This window comes from Dasypus novemcinctus, chromosome 11 (assembly GCF_030445035.2).
Source record: "Dasypus novemcinctus isolate mDasNov1 chromosome 11, mDasNov1.1.hap2, whole genome shotgun sequence".
NCBI classification, from domain to species: domain Eukaryota; kingdom Metazoa; phylum Chordata; class Mammalia; order Cingulata; family Dasypodidae; genus Dasypus; species Dasypus novemcinctus.
In genome coordinates this window covers 26,465,605-26,479,742 of record NC_080683.1, presented here as the reverse complement: position 1 = coordinate 26,479,742, position 14,138 = coordinate 26,465,605, and the positions used below count along the sequence as shown (strand labels likewise).

General features: G+C 41.8%; 1 protein-coding gene across 1 annotated transcript in view; it reads left to right on the top strand.

The window, feature by feature from the left end:
* GCLC (glutamate-cysteine ligase catalytic subunit) overlaps positions 1-14,138 on the top strand; it is a 57,691-nt gene that overhangs the window by 14,828 nt on the left and 28,725 nt on the right. The window contains exons 2-3 of the mRNA XM_004449877.5: positions 9,082-9,194; positions 9,780-9,962. Of these exons, the coding sequence (XP_004449934.1) occupies positions 9,082-9,194; positions 9,780-9,962 (296 nt within the window). The remainder of the gene's footprint in view (positions 1-9,081; positions 9,195-9,779; positions 9,963-14,138) is intronic.

Below are 14,138 nucleotides of genomic sequence, written 5' to 3'. Positions count from 1 at the left end.
TGGCTGTGCTTAACTGACATAATTGAAGCAAAAGGCCCCACCTGCAATAGGTTTGCATGCACAGGAATGGATTTGCTTTAAGAACAGGATTTTCTGGGGTCCATCCAGCTTCAAACTGTCACAGGATTATAACCAGCATTTGAAAAAACATAGGACAATATCCTGCCTCAATCATTAATATAGCCTTAGAGCCAGAAAATAATAACCACTGGCATATGAATGGTACTGTATACTTAGTACTGTTTAAGCATTTTACATTCGTTTTTTGTAATCTACCCCAGTAGCCCTGAGGTGGGTATCCCCGTTTTTACAAAAGAAAAAGCTGAAGCACAGAGAAATTACCAAGATTAAAACTAACTCCAAAGACTGCTCTCCTAGTTGCTTTCCCCACCCCCACAAATGCTGCCTCCCAAATAGGCAGGGGGATAAGATCTCTGACGGTTTTAATAACTCCAGGGAGACATGAGATTGAGGGTCGGAAAGAAAAGAAGAACTAATAGAAGGGATAGTGGCAATACAAGAAGTAGGCTTTTGTTTTGGTTTTGGCTTTTTTAAATGAAAATGGGAGTATGTCTTAGAGCCACAAATACAAGAGTAAGTGTGTTGGTCACCGGCTGGCCAATAATTCTCTTCTAGTGAAATATCAGCATTCTTTCAAAACTATGCTATTGAGTATGTTTGGTGGACTTCTGGGCCTGCAGGACAAAGGCTAACAAGTTCAGGAACATGACCTATGCCACCTCCCTAGCTAATCTACCAGCAGCCCAGCACTGTGAAAAGGCAGGTGCAGGGCAAGCCTTTATAGAAAAATCAAACTCTTCTCACTTGATAGTCATGCAGCCCAGGCCAACCTCAGCCCCAAACAGCACCGCATAGTGGGCCAAAATCAGAGCCTGAAGTTGGTAGCTTGGACTTAGCTCTTTGAGAATTTGATCCTCAAATTCACATAAATTTCAAACATGGCAAGAAAGGAGTTTATATTAACAAGAGTTTAAATCTTTCAAATCCCATCTTAAGCAGGTTAGAATTACTCTCTTCATGGAATCTGCCCCTAACATCCAATGATGTGTTTCCTGAGCAGAGCCCTGACATTGCCTTTATGAAATGTGATTATGAAAGTGTATCTGGGGAAGCAAATGTGGCTCAAGTGATTGAGTTCTTTCCTATCACACGGGAGGTCCGTGATTTCGTTCCCAGTACCTCCTAAAGAAGACAGCGAGCTGGTGTGACGGGCAGGCGCAGCAAGCTGACACAACAGGATGACCCAACAAGAGACACAAGAAGGAAAAGAAAACATTGTGAGAGACACAACAAAGCAGAGAGCAGAGGTTCCCTGTGCCTCCAAAAGAGGATGAGCAGGAGGGCGAGCTGATGTGACATGACGATGCAACAAGAGACAAGGAAAAAGGAAACGAGATGCAACAAAGCAGGGAGCGGAGGTGGCTTAAGTGATTAGTCGCCTTACTTCCACATTGGAGGTCCTGGGTTCAGTTCCCAGTGCCACCTCAGAGAACCAAAGATGAGCAGACACAGCAAGTGCAAACAAGGGGATGGGGAGAGATTAAGAAAAAAAGTATCTGCACTCACATTCTTACAGTGGTGAGATAGCATTAACTTTGGGCATCTGCAAGCATTGTCACCCTGTCACTGAGGGTATAGGTAGGTTTAGAATCTGAAGAGACTCTTAGCACTCTTCCTTTGTTTTGTTTCCTCTATATTAAATGGATTACTCTTGACACTGTTCCTAACAGCTAAAACTCTGGATTTCTCATTTCTCATAGGTAATCCCTGAATTTAGAGTAACCCGTTTCATGAACATGCCTTACAAGTGAATGTGTTTACTCTCTTGCTCTTGCTCAGCTCTAGGAGTGCTCAGCTTGCTCAGCTCTAGGAGTGCATCAGACCCTGAGCTGGATACCACCCTGGGGGGGGGGTGCCCTCTAGCAACAATCCTGCCCCCACATTAAAGCCCTGAGTTCCCCTGCCCCTGGAAGGAGCCTCCGCAGAGCCGCTTGATCGTCCTCATCCCAATACCCCAGCTCCGCTCCAGCTCTGGCCACTGCACAGCTTAAAATGGTCTGTCAGAAAATTAAAACCAACATATGCCTGAAATGCAGTGGTATAACTTTTTTCTTAAATCAGCTAACATAAATTGAGAGGCCCAGAAAAGAAGTATCTCATGCCACCTATCAGGTATGAAAGCCTGGATCTACATTTAAGGACTTCCTTTGCACTGATAGTAGTGAATTAATTTTTAAAATTCCATGATGGTGGTTCCTCTTTGGTTTAATCTAGTGCTGTCCAGATAACTTTCTGCAGAATAAAAATGTCATGTTCTGCCCTGTCCAGTAGGGTCACCACCGGCCTCATGTGAACAGTGGTACTAGGGAACTAATTACTTTTAAAATAAAATTGCCACATGTGGCTGGTGGGTACTGTAATGGGCAGTACAGTTCATTCTAGTGAAGGGTGTCATTTCCACCTCCCACCTTGTGAAATTCACCAGTTTTCCCTGCCTTCGTTTTTCTTAAAGACTTGAAACTTTTCACTTAAACCTCATATCACTAATCTAGGCATGTGAAGAATTTGTTTTCTCTGTGGACCAAGGTAATGGGAAAGAGATTCATTGATCTTCTCTAGTGTTGAAATTGAGATTAACATTATAAAGAAAGCAAACTGTTCTGTAAACTGAAGTTCTAGTCTAGGATGCCTGCAGATAGCAGATCAAAGCAAGGCCACTTTCATTTTGGTTTCTAAAAGTGTAAACTTCCCCTTGAGTGTATCACATGTAATTCTCTGTTATGAAATTTCATTTCAAAGTAGGACAAAAAGCGTAGATTCTCAAAACATATCAGGTGTGATAAGGATTTGATATGACTTTAGACTAAACTACTAGAACATTTCATTTTTGGAACACAGGACAGCTTAATTATATCAGCAGCAGTATAAGATGGCAACATGTACATGACTGTACAAAAGCACATGTTGCAATTTTCTACTTCATACTTTCTAGTCCCCAAAACATGCTCAAACATTACTACCCCAAACAGAATGGTTTTGGAATTTGTAATGTCTAAGATGGGAGTCAACCTTAAATCAAATCCTGAGCCATTATGTTATGTTAGAATTTCTTACTCAATTTTATCCCCCTTTTTTTTTTTTTTAAGATTTATTTTATTTATTTAATTCCCCTCCTTCCCCCGGTTGTTGGTTGTCTGTTCTCTGTGTCTGTTTGCTGCATCTTGTTTCTTTGTCCGCTTCTGTAGTTGACAGCGGCACGGGAAGTGTGGGCGGCGCCATTCCTGGGCAGGCTGCACTTTCTTTGGCGCTGGGCGGCTCTCCTTACGGTGCATTCCTTGCGTGTGGGGCTCCCATACGCGGGGGACACCCCTACGCTGGGGACACCCCTGTGTGGCACGGCACTCCTTGCGCGCATCAGCACTGCGCATGGGCCAGCTGCACACGGGTCAAGGAGGCCCGGGGTTTGAACCGCGGACCTCCCATGTGGCAGACGGACGCCCTAACCACTGGGTCACGTCTGTTTCCCTTTATCCACTATTTTAAACCCAGCTGCTTTTTTTGGTCTTGACATACAGGTCTTCCCTATTATGGGTGACCAAAAGTGAATTAAAACAATGGTTCACTGTGGCTAATACTTATTTGTGTGTTCCGAGTTTGGATGTCTTACTAGATAGGGAATAGGGTGCCATCCATCTTTAGGGCGAGTGGGTGCTAGAGGCAGGCACCTGCTGTATGACTCGGCAAATTCCTTTAAAAAGGGACTGGCATTGCATTTCTCTCCATGGAGGGTAAGCCTGCTCAGAATAGTACCTGGTACATGGTAAGTGATCAACAAAGACTGGTCACTAATACTTTCTTGTATGAGAAAACAGTCTTTTTTTTTTTTTTTTTTTTTTTTTTTTTAGCAGTTTGTAAACTAAAAAGAGACCACTAGAACGTGTTTCTGGGGGATAGGCCCAGTTTTGTCTGCAGCCTTGATGGGCCAGGCAGGTATTTCTGCTGCAATCTGAAGAGTGCAATGCCCCAGGGCAATAGGCAGGTAGAGCAAGCCCAGGGCATCCTGTGGGAGGGTGTATTCATGTTGAAGGTCAGTAGATCCTCTCCTTTGCCTGGTTAGTCCAGATTCCAGGGACCACCTTAAATGGTGCTGCTTCTGGGAATCCTGATCTGGTCTGGATTAGATCCTCTGACTTTAGATCCTCCTGTTATATGTGTGTAGTTCTACTAGGTCATTTCAAGCACTCATCCAGATAATTTATCTTTTTTGTGTTACCTCATCTGTCATTTTGGCTACATTGTGGCTCGAGAACAGGAACTACTTGTGCCTGGGTCTTCAGGGAATCCCCGACACCCACCCAGCACGGGGTCTGTGTTGAATGGATGAATGGACAAAAGGGTGTGGTGGTGGAGAGCAGCAGGACAATGTTTTGACACTGATTGATGATCAGCTCTAACTAGAGTCTTACCCTTCAAAATGGCTGTGGATTGTTGAGGAGTTAGTATAAGGAGAGCAATGGGTTTCTGCTCAAGCAGACGTCTTGCACCAGTGGAAGAAAGCCAAGGTGGGGTGGAAGACCTGGACCTGAACTTGTAGGTAGGACAGCTGGACACTTTGCCTGCACTCCCTCATCCTTCCCTACTGGTTCCTGAGCACCTAGTACTTCTTGGGGTGTAAGGAGGAAGAATCCTCATCCCCTAGTCTGGGAAGAAATGGAGGGTCTCAGGCTTACTTTCCCTCAGGGACTTGCTGATAGCCTCCTTCCTTCTGGAGTTGAGGCACATGATGAGTTAAATACTCTTGAGCACTTGTCCCAGGAATTAACCACTCCCATAACATTGCTTCTTTGGGAAAATTTCTTAGTTGTAATTTGCACAGGAACTGACAAAGGAACCTTCTTAGTATAACTTCCCTCAGTGAGGAACTGACTATAACTGCTTTTGTGTTTTGTAGAATGAGATTATTTCCTAATTAACCTGTGTTTTCCCCTCTCTGGAGTAGAAATTAAGAGATTAACATTTTATAAAATGTCTAGCTATTCCTCAAATTCAAAGCTCCCTGAAACTCTTTGCCTCCAAGGTGTAGTAACAAAATGTAAAAAAGAAAAAATTTAATTTTTATGCTATTGGTAAACACTGTTTAAAGACTTAACTTAAATTCTGAAATTTTTATTATTATAAACTGTTATGTTGAATTTCAGTGCCACAAGTATTTTGCTGTCTGTTATACATTCACTGTACAGGGGAACTTACATCACTCTCAGTTATGGTTCTTTATTTTTATTGGCCTAATTTCAAGTGAACATAAAGCGCCTCATGCTTGTTCAAGCCTGCATTAAATGACTAGAGTTGTATTGTGTCCAGGTTGTTCCTAGCAACTACTATGTATAACACAGTACATAGTAGTCTTTTGAATTTACTTTTGTCTTTGACTCAACAGCTCTGAGATATTAAGTGACTTTTATCCTAGTGGTATATAATTTAGCCTTTTTAACAGTAGAAATCTAAGGGATTTTGGACTTTGATTTGTAGGAAACAAATGTAAGATATGAAAGTCTTGCAAAGTGGACAGATATTTTAGGGAGACAACAATTCTCCCCTATTTGGATGCCAAATAGCAATGTCCCTAAGTTACAGGGACTTGTGATCTATGTATTGTGGAGAATAGAGCTCAGCGGCTATTTTGGTTTGCTAATCCTGAAACGGAAAGATGCTTCTACTTGTGCCACTACTTCCAAGACAGTATGTTAATTACATGAATATGAATTATTCACTCTGGAACCCATTTATAATCTTTTTATATTATAAATTATAAGCTTTTAGAGTTGTTGTATGTAGAATATGCAGAGAGATGTTACTGTAATTGTGGGTTTATAGCGTAGATACTAATTGAAGTTAGGAAGCTCATATAGGTTAATCCTTGAAATCAGTGTTGTGATATAGTCGGGCCAATATATCCTGTTTCTTTACTTTTTCCCTCATTTTGTTTGTTCCTTTCATCATTTCAGTGCAAAAGGAAATTTACAATGGTGACAAAATCCAGAATAATAAAATAGGTCTTTGTGGCTTTAGATATTTTATATTAGGAAAGCATTGTCTTAATATATCATTGTTTTTATCATCACTCATCAGCTAGATTACTGAGCCAAACCCCATTTTCAGCTCTAGTTTGGCTCTTGAAGATTCAATTAATTATTCTCGAACTTGTGTGAACTAGAATTGGAAATAAGCATAAACATATTGAAGTGGGGTGGAAGGACTGAATAAGATAACAGAAAGCCTAAGAGCTTTAAGAACCATTTTGAGAAATGATGGCTGCAGAAAAGCTCAAGGCCACTGTGGAGGGCAGTTACTACAGACAACCTTAAGTTTGTGTTTGAAAAATGTTCAGGAAATTCTTAAGGCTTCTAACTGAACTTAGATTTTGTCCAAAAGTAAGTTTTTTTTCTTTCTTGTTCAGTAAATATTCTGGAGTTTTTCTTTTTCATTTGCTTAATGAGATCATGGAATGATATTCTTTTAATGAGAGTTTGGTGTGTTGACACTTTAAATGTCGTATATTTGGCTACTATTTAATACTGCCTTGAGTTTGAGCTTTTTGTTTTTCCCTAACCATGTTTTGGTCTTGCAGGTTGAGAGTAATTTTGAAAAATGAGAATTGCAATTATTTCAGAACTAGGAAACAAAAGTTCTTGTAATAATTGCTATGTGAGTTCTTGGTCATTTTGATGATAGATAAATGATGGGAACCCACTAACCTGGCAAGCTGGGAAGCATCTCTTCATCTTCAGCTCCTCATTTTTTCTTTCAATATATTATTTGGTTAAGAAGATAACACCAAAAATGGCTATATGGGAGCCAGTGGTGAGTGAGGAAGATTCCTTCTAGCTGGGAGAGTTGGGGATGCTACATAAAGCAAGTGGGCTCTGTCCTGGGCCTAAGAGATGGGCCAACTCATCTATTTAAATCTATAACTGTTACATGTCGATTCTTATGACATAATGTCAAGACACTTTATGAAACTGAGGCATAATCAGCTTGAGGGGTTTTCAGCCAGTATCATACAACCTTTCTGCCAGACAGAGCATTTTATAAAATGCTTATCATCACTCACTGAGATTGGTGTCTTTTGTAGTTCTTTCTTTATAGTCCTAGCAGCAAGGCTCAAAGCCAGGCAGGACTGGGTTCAAATCCAAACTTCAGGTCTTGGGTAGCTTACTCAGACTCTGAGCCTCTGCACATCTGTTAAATGGAGTGAGCATGCAACTCTGCTTGATGAGTTTGAAGATTAGGATCCATATATGAAAAGTTTATATATGCTCCTTCAAGGGTAAAGTTTCTCATGCTAATGATCTCTTCATCTATTTATTCTGAAACTTAATGAAGTTTATTATTCTGTCAGATTTTAGCTGTGTACAGGAGACAGTTCTCTAGATGCTATCTGACAGCCTGTACGTGATGTTGGGAGTAGTTCGATTCTGTAGCCTATGATTGTCAATCATGTGACATAGAGTGACTGTGCAGGTGCAAATCTCACATGCCTGGTTCATAAACCTAAATCAAGCAGACTTACCAGTAATATTTTTTTTAACTAAAAAATTTTAAATGAGAAGCAAGAATGGGAAATTAGACTCATCAATACAACAACATATAAAAGTTTTGTTCAAATCTGCTAAGCTATTTCCTATTGTTGGAAATGGTTATTTCTCGCCTCCCCCCCTTATCCTTATATTTCTTAACTGAAGAGCAAAACAGTCTCTCGAACATTAATTTTTGTGATGGGGATGATGGGCTCAAATATCTTCTAAGACAAAGCAGGTATCCGTAAATAATGGAATAGGCCACTGCCAGCACTTGTACAGACCTGGGGTAGTGGGGGGATGGCTGCAGACCAGAGCACACAGACATTCCAAAGAGAGTGGCTGCTTCTCAGCCCCAGCATGACATAGTCCTAATGCTGCTGCATTTCTGGGAGTTTGTTAGGGCTGGAATCTGGATTTACATGTGAAATGTCAAGGAGATAGTGAGTGTACTGTTGTCTGCCACACCCCACTCACTTTTTAAAATATTAATGCTACAGGCCAAACAAAACACAGTTGGGAGCTGGATTGCCTTTTGGGGCATCAGTTTGCCACCTCTTCTCTACAGTACCTCAAAGGGTTAGGGAATCTACTTCCATACCTTTTCATTTATGCGTGGGTAATATATGTTTTTATATCAGTCACAAATAGTAATTCATAATCTTCCCTGATTATAATTGAAGTATGCAATTTCAGGGAAGACAAAACACGTCCTAGGAGTACCTGGAAGTCTTACTTTAATATGTAGCTCTTGACTCTTATCAGAATCCTGCCAGATATTGTTATAAGTGCACTTGTCCACCCTGCATTGTAAATTGTACACAGTTTCAGAGTAGGGAAATTGTCTTAAATCATTCTTGATAAACCAAAACTGAATTGTTGAAACCCCTGAAATAACTTCTCCACGGTGGTGTGTTTATGATTGTGGTTTAACTCTCCAACAGTGGAAATTGTAGGGATTATTAAGGAATCAGCCAGTAAGTAAGGATAATCTACCTTGTCTAGAATGAGTAGATAACCACTTTCTTAAACTTGAGAAAATGAATTTTAAAATGCAAAGTCTTCTTGGAACTTAAAGAATCGTGGCTCTGAAAAATATCGTTTCAAGTACAATTTGTCAAAATAGGCATCTTGACCTTTTTATAGGACATTTTTTCCTCCTTTTTTTAAAAATTTATTTTGTTATTGCTCTTTTTTTAAAAAATTTTTCTTCTTTTCTATAGGATATTAAGTAGAATAATGAAGAAGGAATTATGGGATAAAAGTTCTTGTCCTCAAACAATGCCACTGTTGACCAACCATCTACAGGTTTTCATATTATGCAAACGAACAATTATATGCTGTAGTGTAAGCAAATGTAGCTGTCTCAAGTTACTCTGGATCTTTTCCAACATCATATTTCCCTACCTTTTTCTTTTGAAGGTCATGCTGGCATGAGTCTGGAAGAATATTAATCTTTTTCTCTCCCTTTCATTTTCAATAGGTGGAATACATGTTGGTATCTTTTGATCATGAAAATAAAAAAGTTCAGTTGTTCCTGTCTGGAGAGGAAGTTCTTGAAACCCTACAAGAAAAGGGGGAAAGGACAAACCCAAAGTAAGCCGATGTACTAAAAGGCTTGTTGTAGTGCTTTTGAATCAGTTAGAATAGAATCTTATCTCAGATTTATAGGAAGACAGGAGAACGTAGCAGTTAAGAGCACAGGCTGTGGTTCCAAGCTGCCTGTGTTCAGAGCCAGTTCCTCCATTCAGTAATTGGGTAACCATGGCCAAGTTACTTAAATGATCTGTGCCTCAGTTACCTCATCTGTAAAGTAGGGATAATGGCAGTATCTACCTCATGGGGTGTTGGGATTAAATACATTTATACATTAAGTTACTTAGATAGAAAGCCAAAGCCTGTCTTTTGGTATCAAGGCTTTAAAATAAATTGCCAAAATATTACTTAGATTACAAACCCTGGTACTAGATAAAACTTGATTCAGGACCTAGTACTTTCTAACCATCATATAGTTGAAGAGCTGTGGAAAATTAACAGCATTTGAGAAATGTAAAGGTATCCTTAGCTTTTCATTTTTACCTAATGGTATCTGAATATTTTAAGCAACTTTTGAAAAGCATGTAAAAATTGAGCAGACTGTAGCAAGCGAATAAAAGGAAACTAAATTGTTCTCCTCTGTAGCCATCCTACCCTTTGGAGACCAGAGTATGGGAGTTACATGATCGAGGGGACGCCCGGACAGCCGTATGGAGGAACGATGTCTGAGTTCAACACAGTTGAAGACAACATGAGAAAACGTCGGAAGGAAGCTACTTCTGTATTAGAAGAGAATCAGGCCCTTTGCACCATAACCTCCTTTCCCAGGTTAGTTACTACATTAAAATTATGCCAGAAGACATTTCAGAGCTACAGTTATAAAGAGAACCAATTGTAACCCAAACGTTCCACCCTAAAATTCTCCTATCTTGCAGACAGTTCATACTTTAGATACCGCATTTGATAGAATCTAGAACATTAGGCCTAGCAGACAAGAACTACTTGTCAATTTCAGTTGGTGGATGGTGGCTGCCCAGACCACTGTACTGACAGCACTCACGTGGGCTACATGGGAAAGGCTGTGGCAACTGATTAGCAGTTTTGGCCACGGGTAAGGGTGGGGTGAGGGTGGAGGGAGCAGCATGTCTGCCAAGCCCTTCTCCACCCTGTCAGGAGGAGCTGGGTCTACTGATGATCACGTTCTCTTCTCACTTGACTGAAACAGTTGCCCTCTCATGCGCATTTGAAAGGAGCATTTGGGGAAGTGAACTTGGCCCAGTGGTTAGGGAGTCCGCCTACCACGTGGGCAGTCCGTGGTTCAAACCCCGGGCCTCCTTGACCCATGTGGAACTGGCCCATGCGTAGTGCTGATGCGCGCAAGGAGTGCTGTGCCACGCAGAGGTGTCCTCCGCATAGGGGAGCCCCCATGCGCAAGGAGTGCACCCCATAAGGAGAGCTGCCCAGCGCAAAAGAAAGTGCAGCCTGCCTAAGAATGGCACCGCCCACATGGAGAGCTGACACAACAAGATGACGCAACAAAAAGAAACACAGATTCCCGTGCCGCTGACAACAACAGAATTGGACAAAGAAGAACCCGCAGCAAATGGACACAGAGAGCAGGCAATGGGGGGTTGAGGGGGAAGGGGAGAGAAATAAATAAAATAAATAAAATAAAAAATAAGTAAACAAAAGGAGCATTTGTATACACGTAAATGGTGGTATTTGTGTCAGATCAGAGTCCCTGGTTGAAAGGCTCCCAGTGAACTCTCATACACAGTAATTTATGAACACGATGGGTCATTGGGTCATATCTGGATACCATGCTGAAAAGAAGACATAGAATAGGATTTGTCAGCAAATGTAGTTATGAGCAAACTACATAAACGTAAACATGAGCATTGAAATTAAGTTTTTAGAATGAGGTACGTAAATATTGTAAGTATTATACACAGGACCACTGCATAAGAATGCAGTTCTACCGAATCATAAATCAACTTATCTATGCTAGGTATCTGTCAGATGTATGACAAGCATGCTTACCTCCTCAGAGTTCAGAAGAGCTTTGGGGGTTGGTATCCATGATCTTAGAACACTTTGAACTATTGTCATATCTGGGCATTCAGGGTCAGACCATTGGTCTTAGAGGGACACCTAAGTGGGAATTTTTCTTTTTTAGGTCACCATTTTAACATTTAAATAGTTGAAACCCTATTTAAGCCAGTCATCAGGCATTTAGAGAGGCATCTTATTTTCTATGGTTCCTTTGTTCCATTTGTACAAGCCAACCCACTTTTCCCTCCAGAAAAACAAAACAAAAAACCCAGGACAAGTTTGTTTTGAAGGGAGTTGTCATGGTCCTTTGCCCAAATGATTGAAGGAAGGAGGTAAAAAAAAAATAATGGACTCTGCCTTGCACGCAGATACTTAGTGCCTGCCCCATTCCAAACCCAGGCAGTTTCTGGGACTCAGTCATGAGGAAAAACACAATCTTTGCCTCTGTGGAGCATATAATCTAGTGGGGATGGTGGGAAGACAGTAATCAAATAATCACAAGTCCAATGAACATAAAATTGGGGCAGTGTCATGAGCAAGAGAGGTGGGACACAGAGTAACATGGATATCTGATGCACTCCAGGGGGTTGAGAGGGGCCTCCACCCCCTCCCACACTGTAGGAGAGCTGGCTCTGTGGCGGGGGGGATGCAGGGACGTTTCCTGGAGGAGGGGCATATGGGCAAAATAAGATTCTGAGTGCCCATCCCCATTGGGCGCAACCTCTTGGGCATAGAGCCCCCGTTCAGAATGAGGGGGTTGGGCAGGGTCCTGAGTGGGAGTGAGCAGAGGCCCTGATAGGGGATCACCTGAGACCACAGCTGTGCTGTTCACTTGTCAGGCCCTGTTCTGAGGTTGGTTGTTCTAATTTGTTTTAAGCCAGGTAAGGCTGGGGGGTTAGGGCTGTGGTCCTCTCTGCCGAAGGGGGAGCTCCTTTTTCATGTTATTTTTTTCCCTACTGGTTTCCCTTTCTCCTCCATTTTGGGTTCCTGCAATATCAATCATCTCCCCATTTGACCCCCTGGATTATTTTGTTTTCTGTTGATTTTAACTTGTAAATAAAGAAAATACTAATTTTTTTAAGGTGGTACCAGGGATTTAATAGGAGTGGGAGGAGGGGAGGACTGTCCTAGGATGAGCCAGGGGGGGCATGGAGCCTTCCAGGAACGAGAAGGAAGCTGGGGCGTGTGAGTAGGACTGAGAATGAAGTGGGGAGGAGTCTGTGAGGCTGGGGAGGTAGTAGGCAGCTGGACCAGGTGAAGAATTTTGGTTGTTACCCTACAAGGACTAGGAAGCCATTGGAAGGCTGGGTGGGCTGATAACATCACGTTTTGGTTTTGAAATCCTCATCTGGGCTGTAGTGTGAGCTTGGCAGTGCATTGGGTGCGAGGGCTTACCAGACCAGTATGGAGCCGATGCTGGAGATGATGGTGGCCTGGATGAGGGCGGATGGTGGAGATGGAAAAGTAGATGGGTCTAGAGATACCTTAAGGCGGGATGGGCAACAGTGGTGAGGGAGAGGAGAGACGATAGGGCTTGTCAGTATAAGTAATTACTGTGAAAAACCTTGGAAAACTAGAGTGGCAGCCAAGAAGGAGGTCACAGATGTTACTTTGATAGCTTTGGTGAACTGGAAAATTCAGTGTTTTACATTTTCCTTTTTATTTCACATTTAAGAGGGTTGTACATTCTATTGATCAAAATGAGAAAAAAAATGGGGTTTGTAACACCAGAACTCTTTAACTTAAATCTTAAAATTCTGGATGGTATATTATAATGTTGATGGGGACAGGGAGGGTACTTTATCTCTGGGCCACAAAGGAAAATTTTTGGTTAAACCTAGTAGTCTAAGCGACAACTGAGACTACTGAGAATGCCCTCTATATGGAATAGCCATCTTTCTTTAAAGATTGAGCTTCTTTTTCTTCAAACATATTGTAAAGGAAGAGTTGAGACAGAGAAATAAGTTTTATTTAAAAACTGATTTTTTGAAAATCTTAACCATGTGTTAGGATGAGATAGTATTTTTAGACTTGTAAACAAAGTAATTATTTAGTTTTAGGAGCCTTTCATATCTATAGTAAATGATGAAAGAAAGTTTTATTGTGTTGTGGCATCAAAGGGAAAGGGCTCTGGTATCTTACATGTAAACGGTGAATTATATTTCTCTCTGGAAAGAGACAAAATTCTATAGTCTGGAACTGCGTTGTCCTAAGCAGTAGTCACTTGGCTGTTTAAATTTAAATTAGGTAATTTATAATTACCTAAACTTAAAAATTCAGTTACTCTGTACAGTAGGCCCATTTCAGGGGCTCAGTAGCCACACATGGCTAGTGGCCGCCATGTTGGCATTGGACAGTGCAGACATTAAACATTTCCATCATTGCATAAAGTTCTATTGGACAGCCCTGCACTGGACAAGTTGGAACATCTTGAGTTGTGACTCTGCCTTCTTCCTGCCAAGTAAATGTATTCTCATCCTTTTCATCCAACCAGATTCTCGAAGGCCTAGGAATTGCCCAAATGTAAGCAGTGACAGTCTACCAAATAACTTTCCCTAAGACTTCTGACCCATAGTAAATAATGCAAATAACTACAAGAACTCCCAGGAAGGCTTATAACTGGGAACTCTTTCCCAAATAAGATCAGCCAATTCGGGAAACGGACTTTGGCCCAGTGGTTAGGGCGTCTGTCTACCACATGGGAGGTCCGCGGTTCAAGCCCCGCGCCTCCTTGACCCGTGTGGAGCTGGCCCATGTGCAGTGCTGATGCGCGCAAGGAGTGCCCTGCTACACAGAGGTGTCCCCCGCGTAGGGGAGCCCCACGCGCAAGGAGTGCACCCGTAAGAAGAGCCGCCCAGCGCGAAGGAGGGAGCAGCCTGCCGAGGAATGGCGCCGTCCACACTTCCCGTGCCGCTGACGACAACAGAAGCGGACAAAGAAACAAGACGCAGC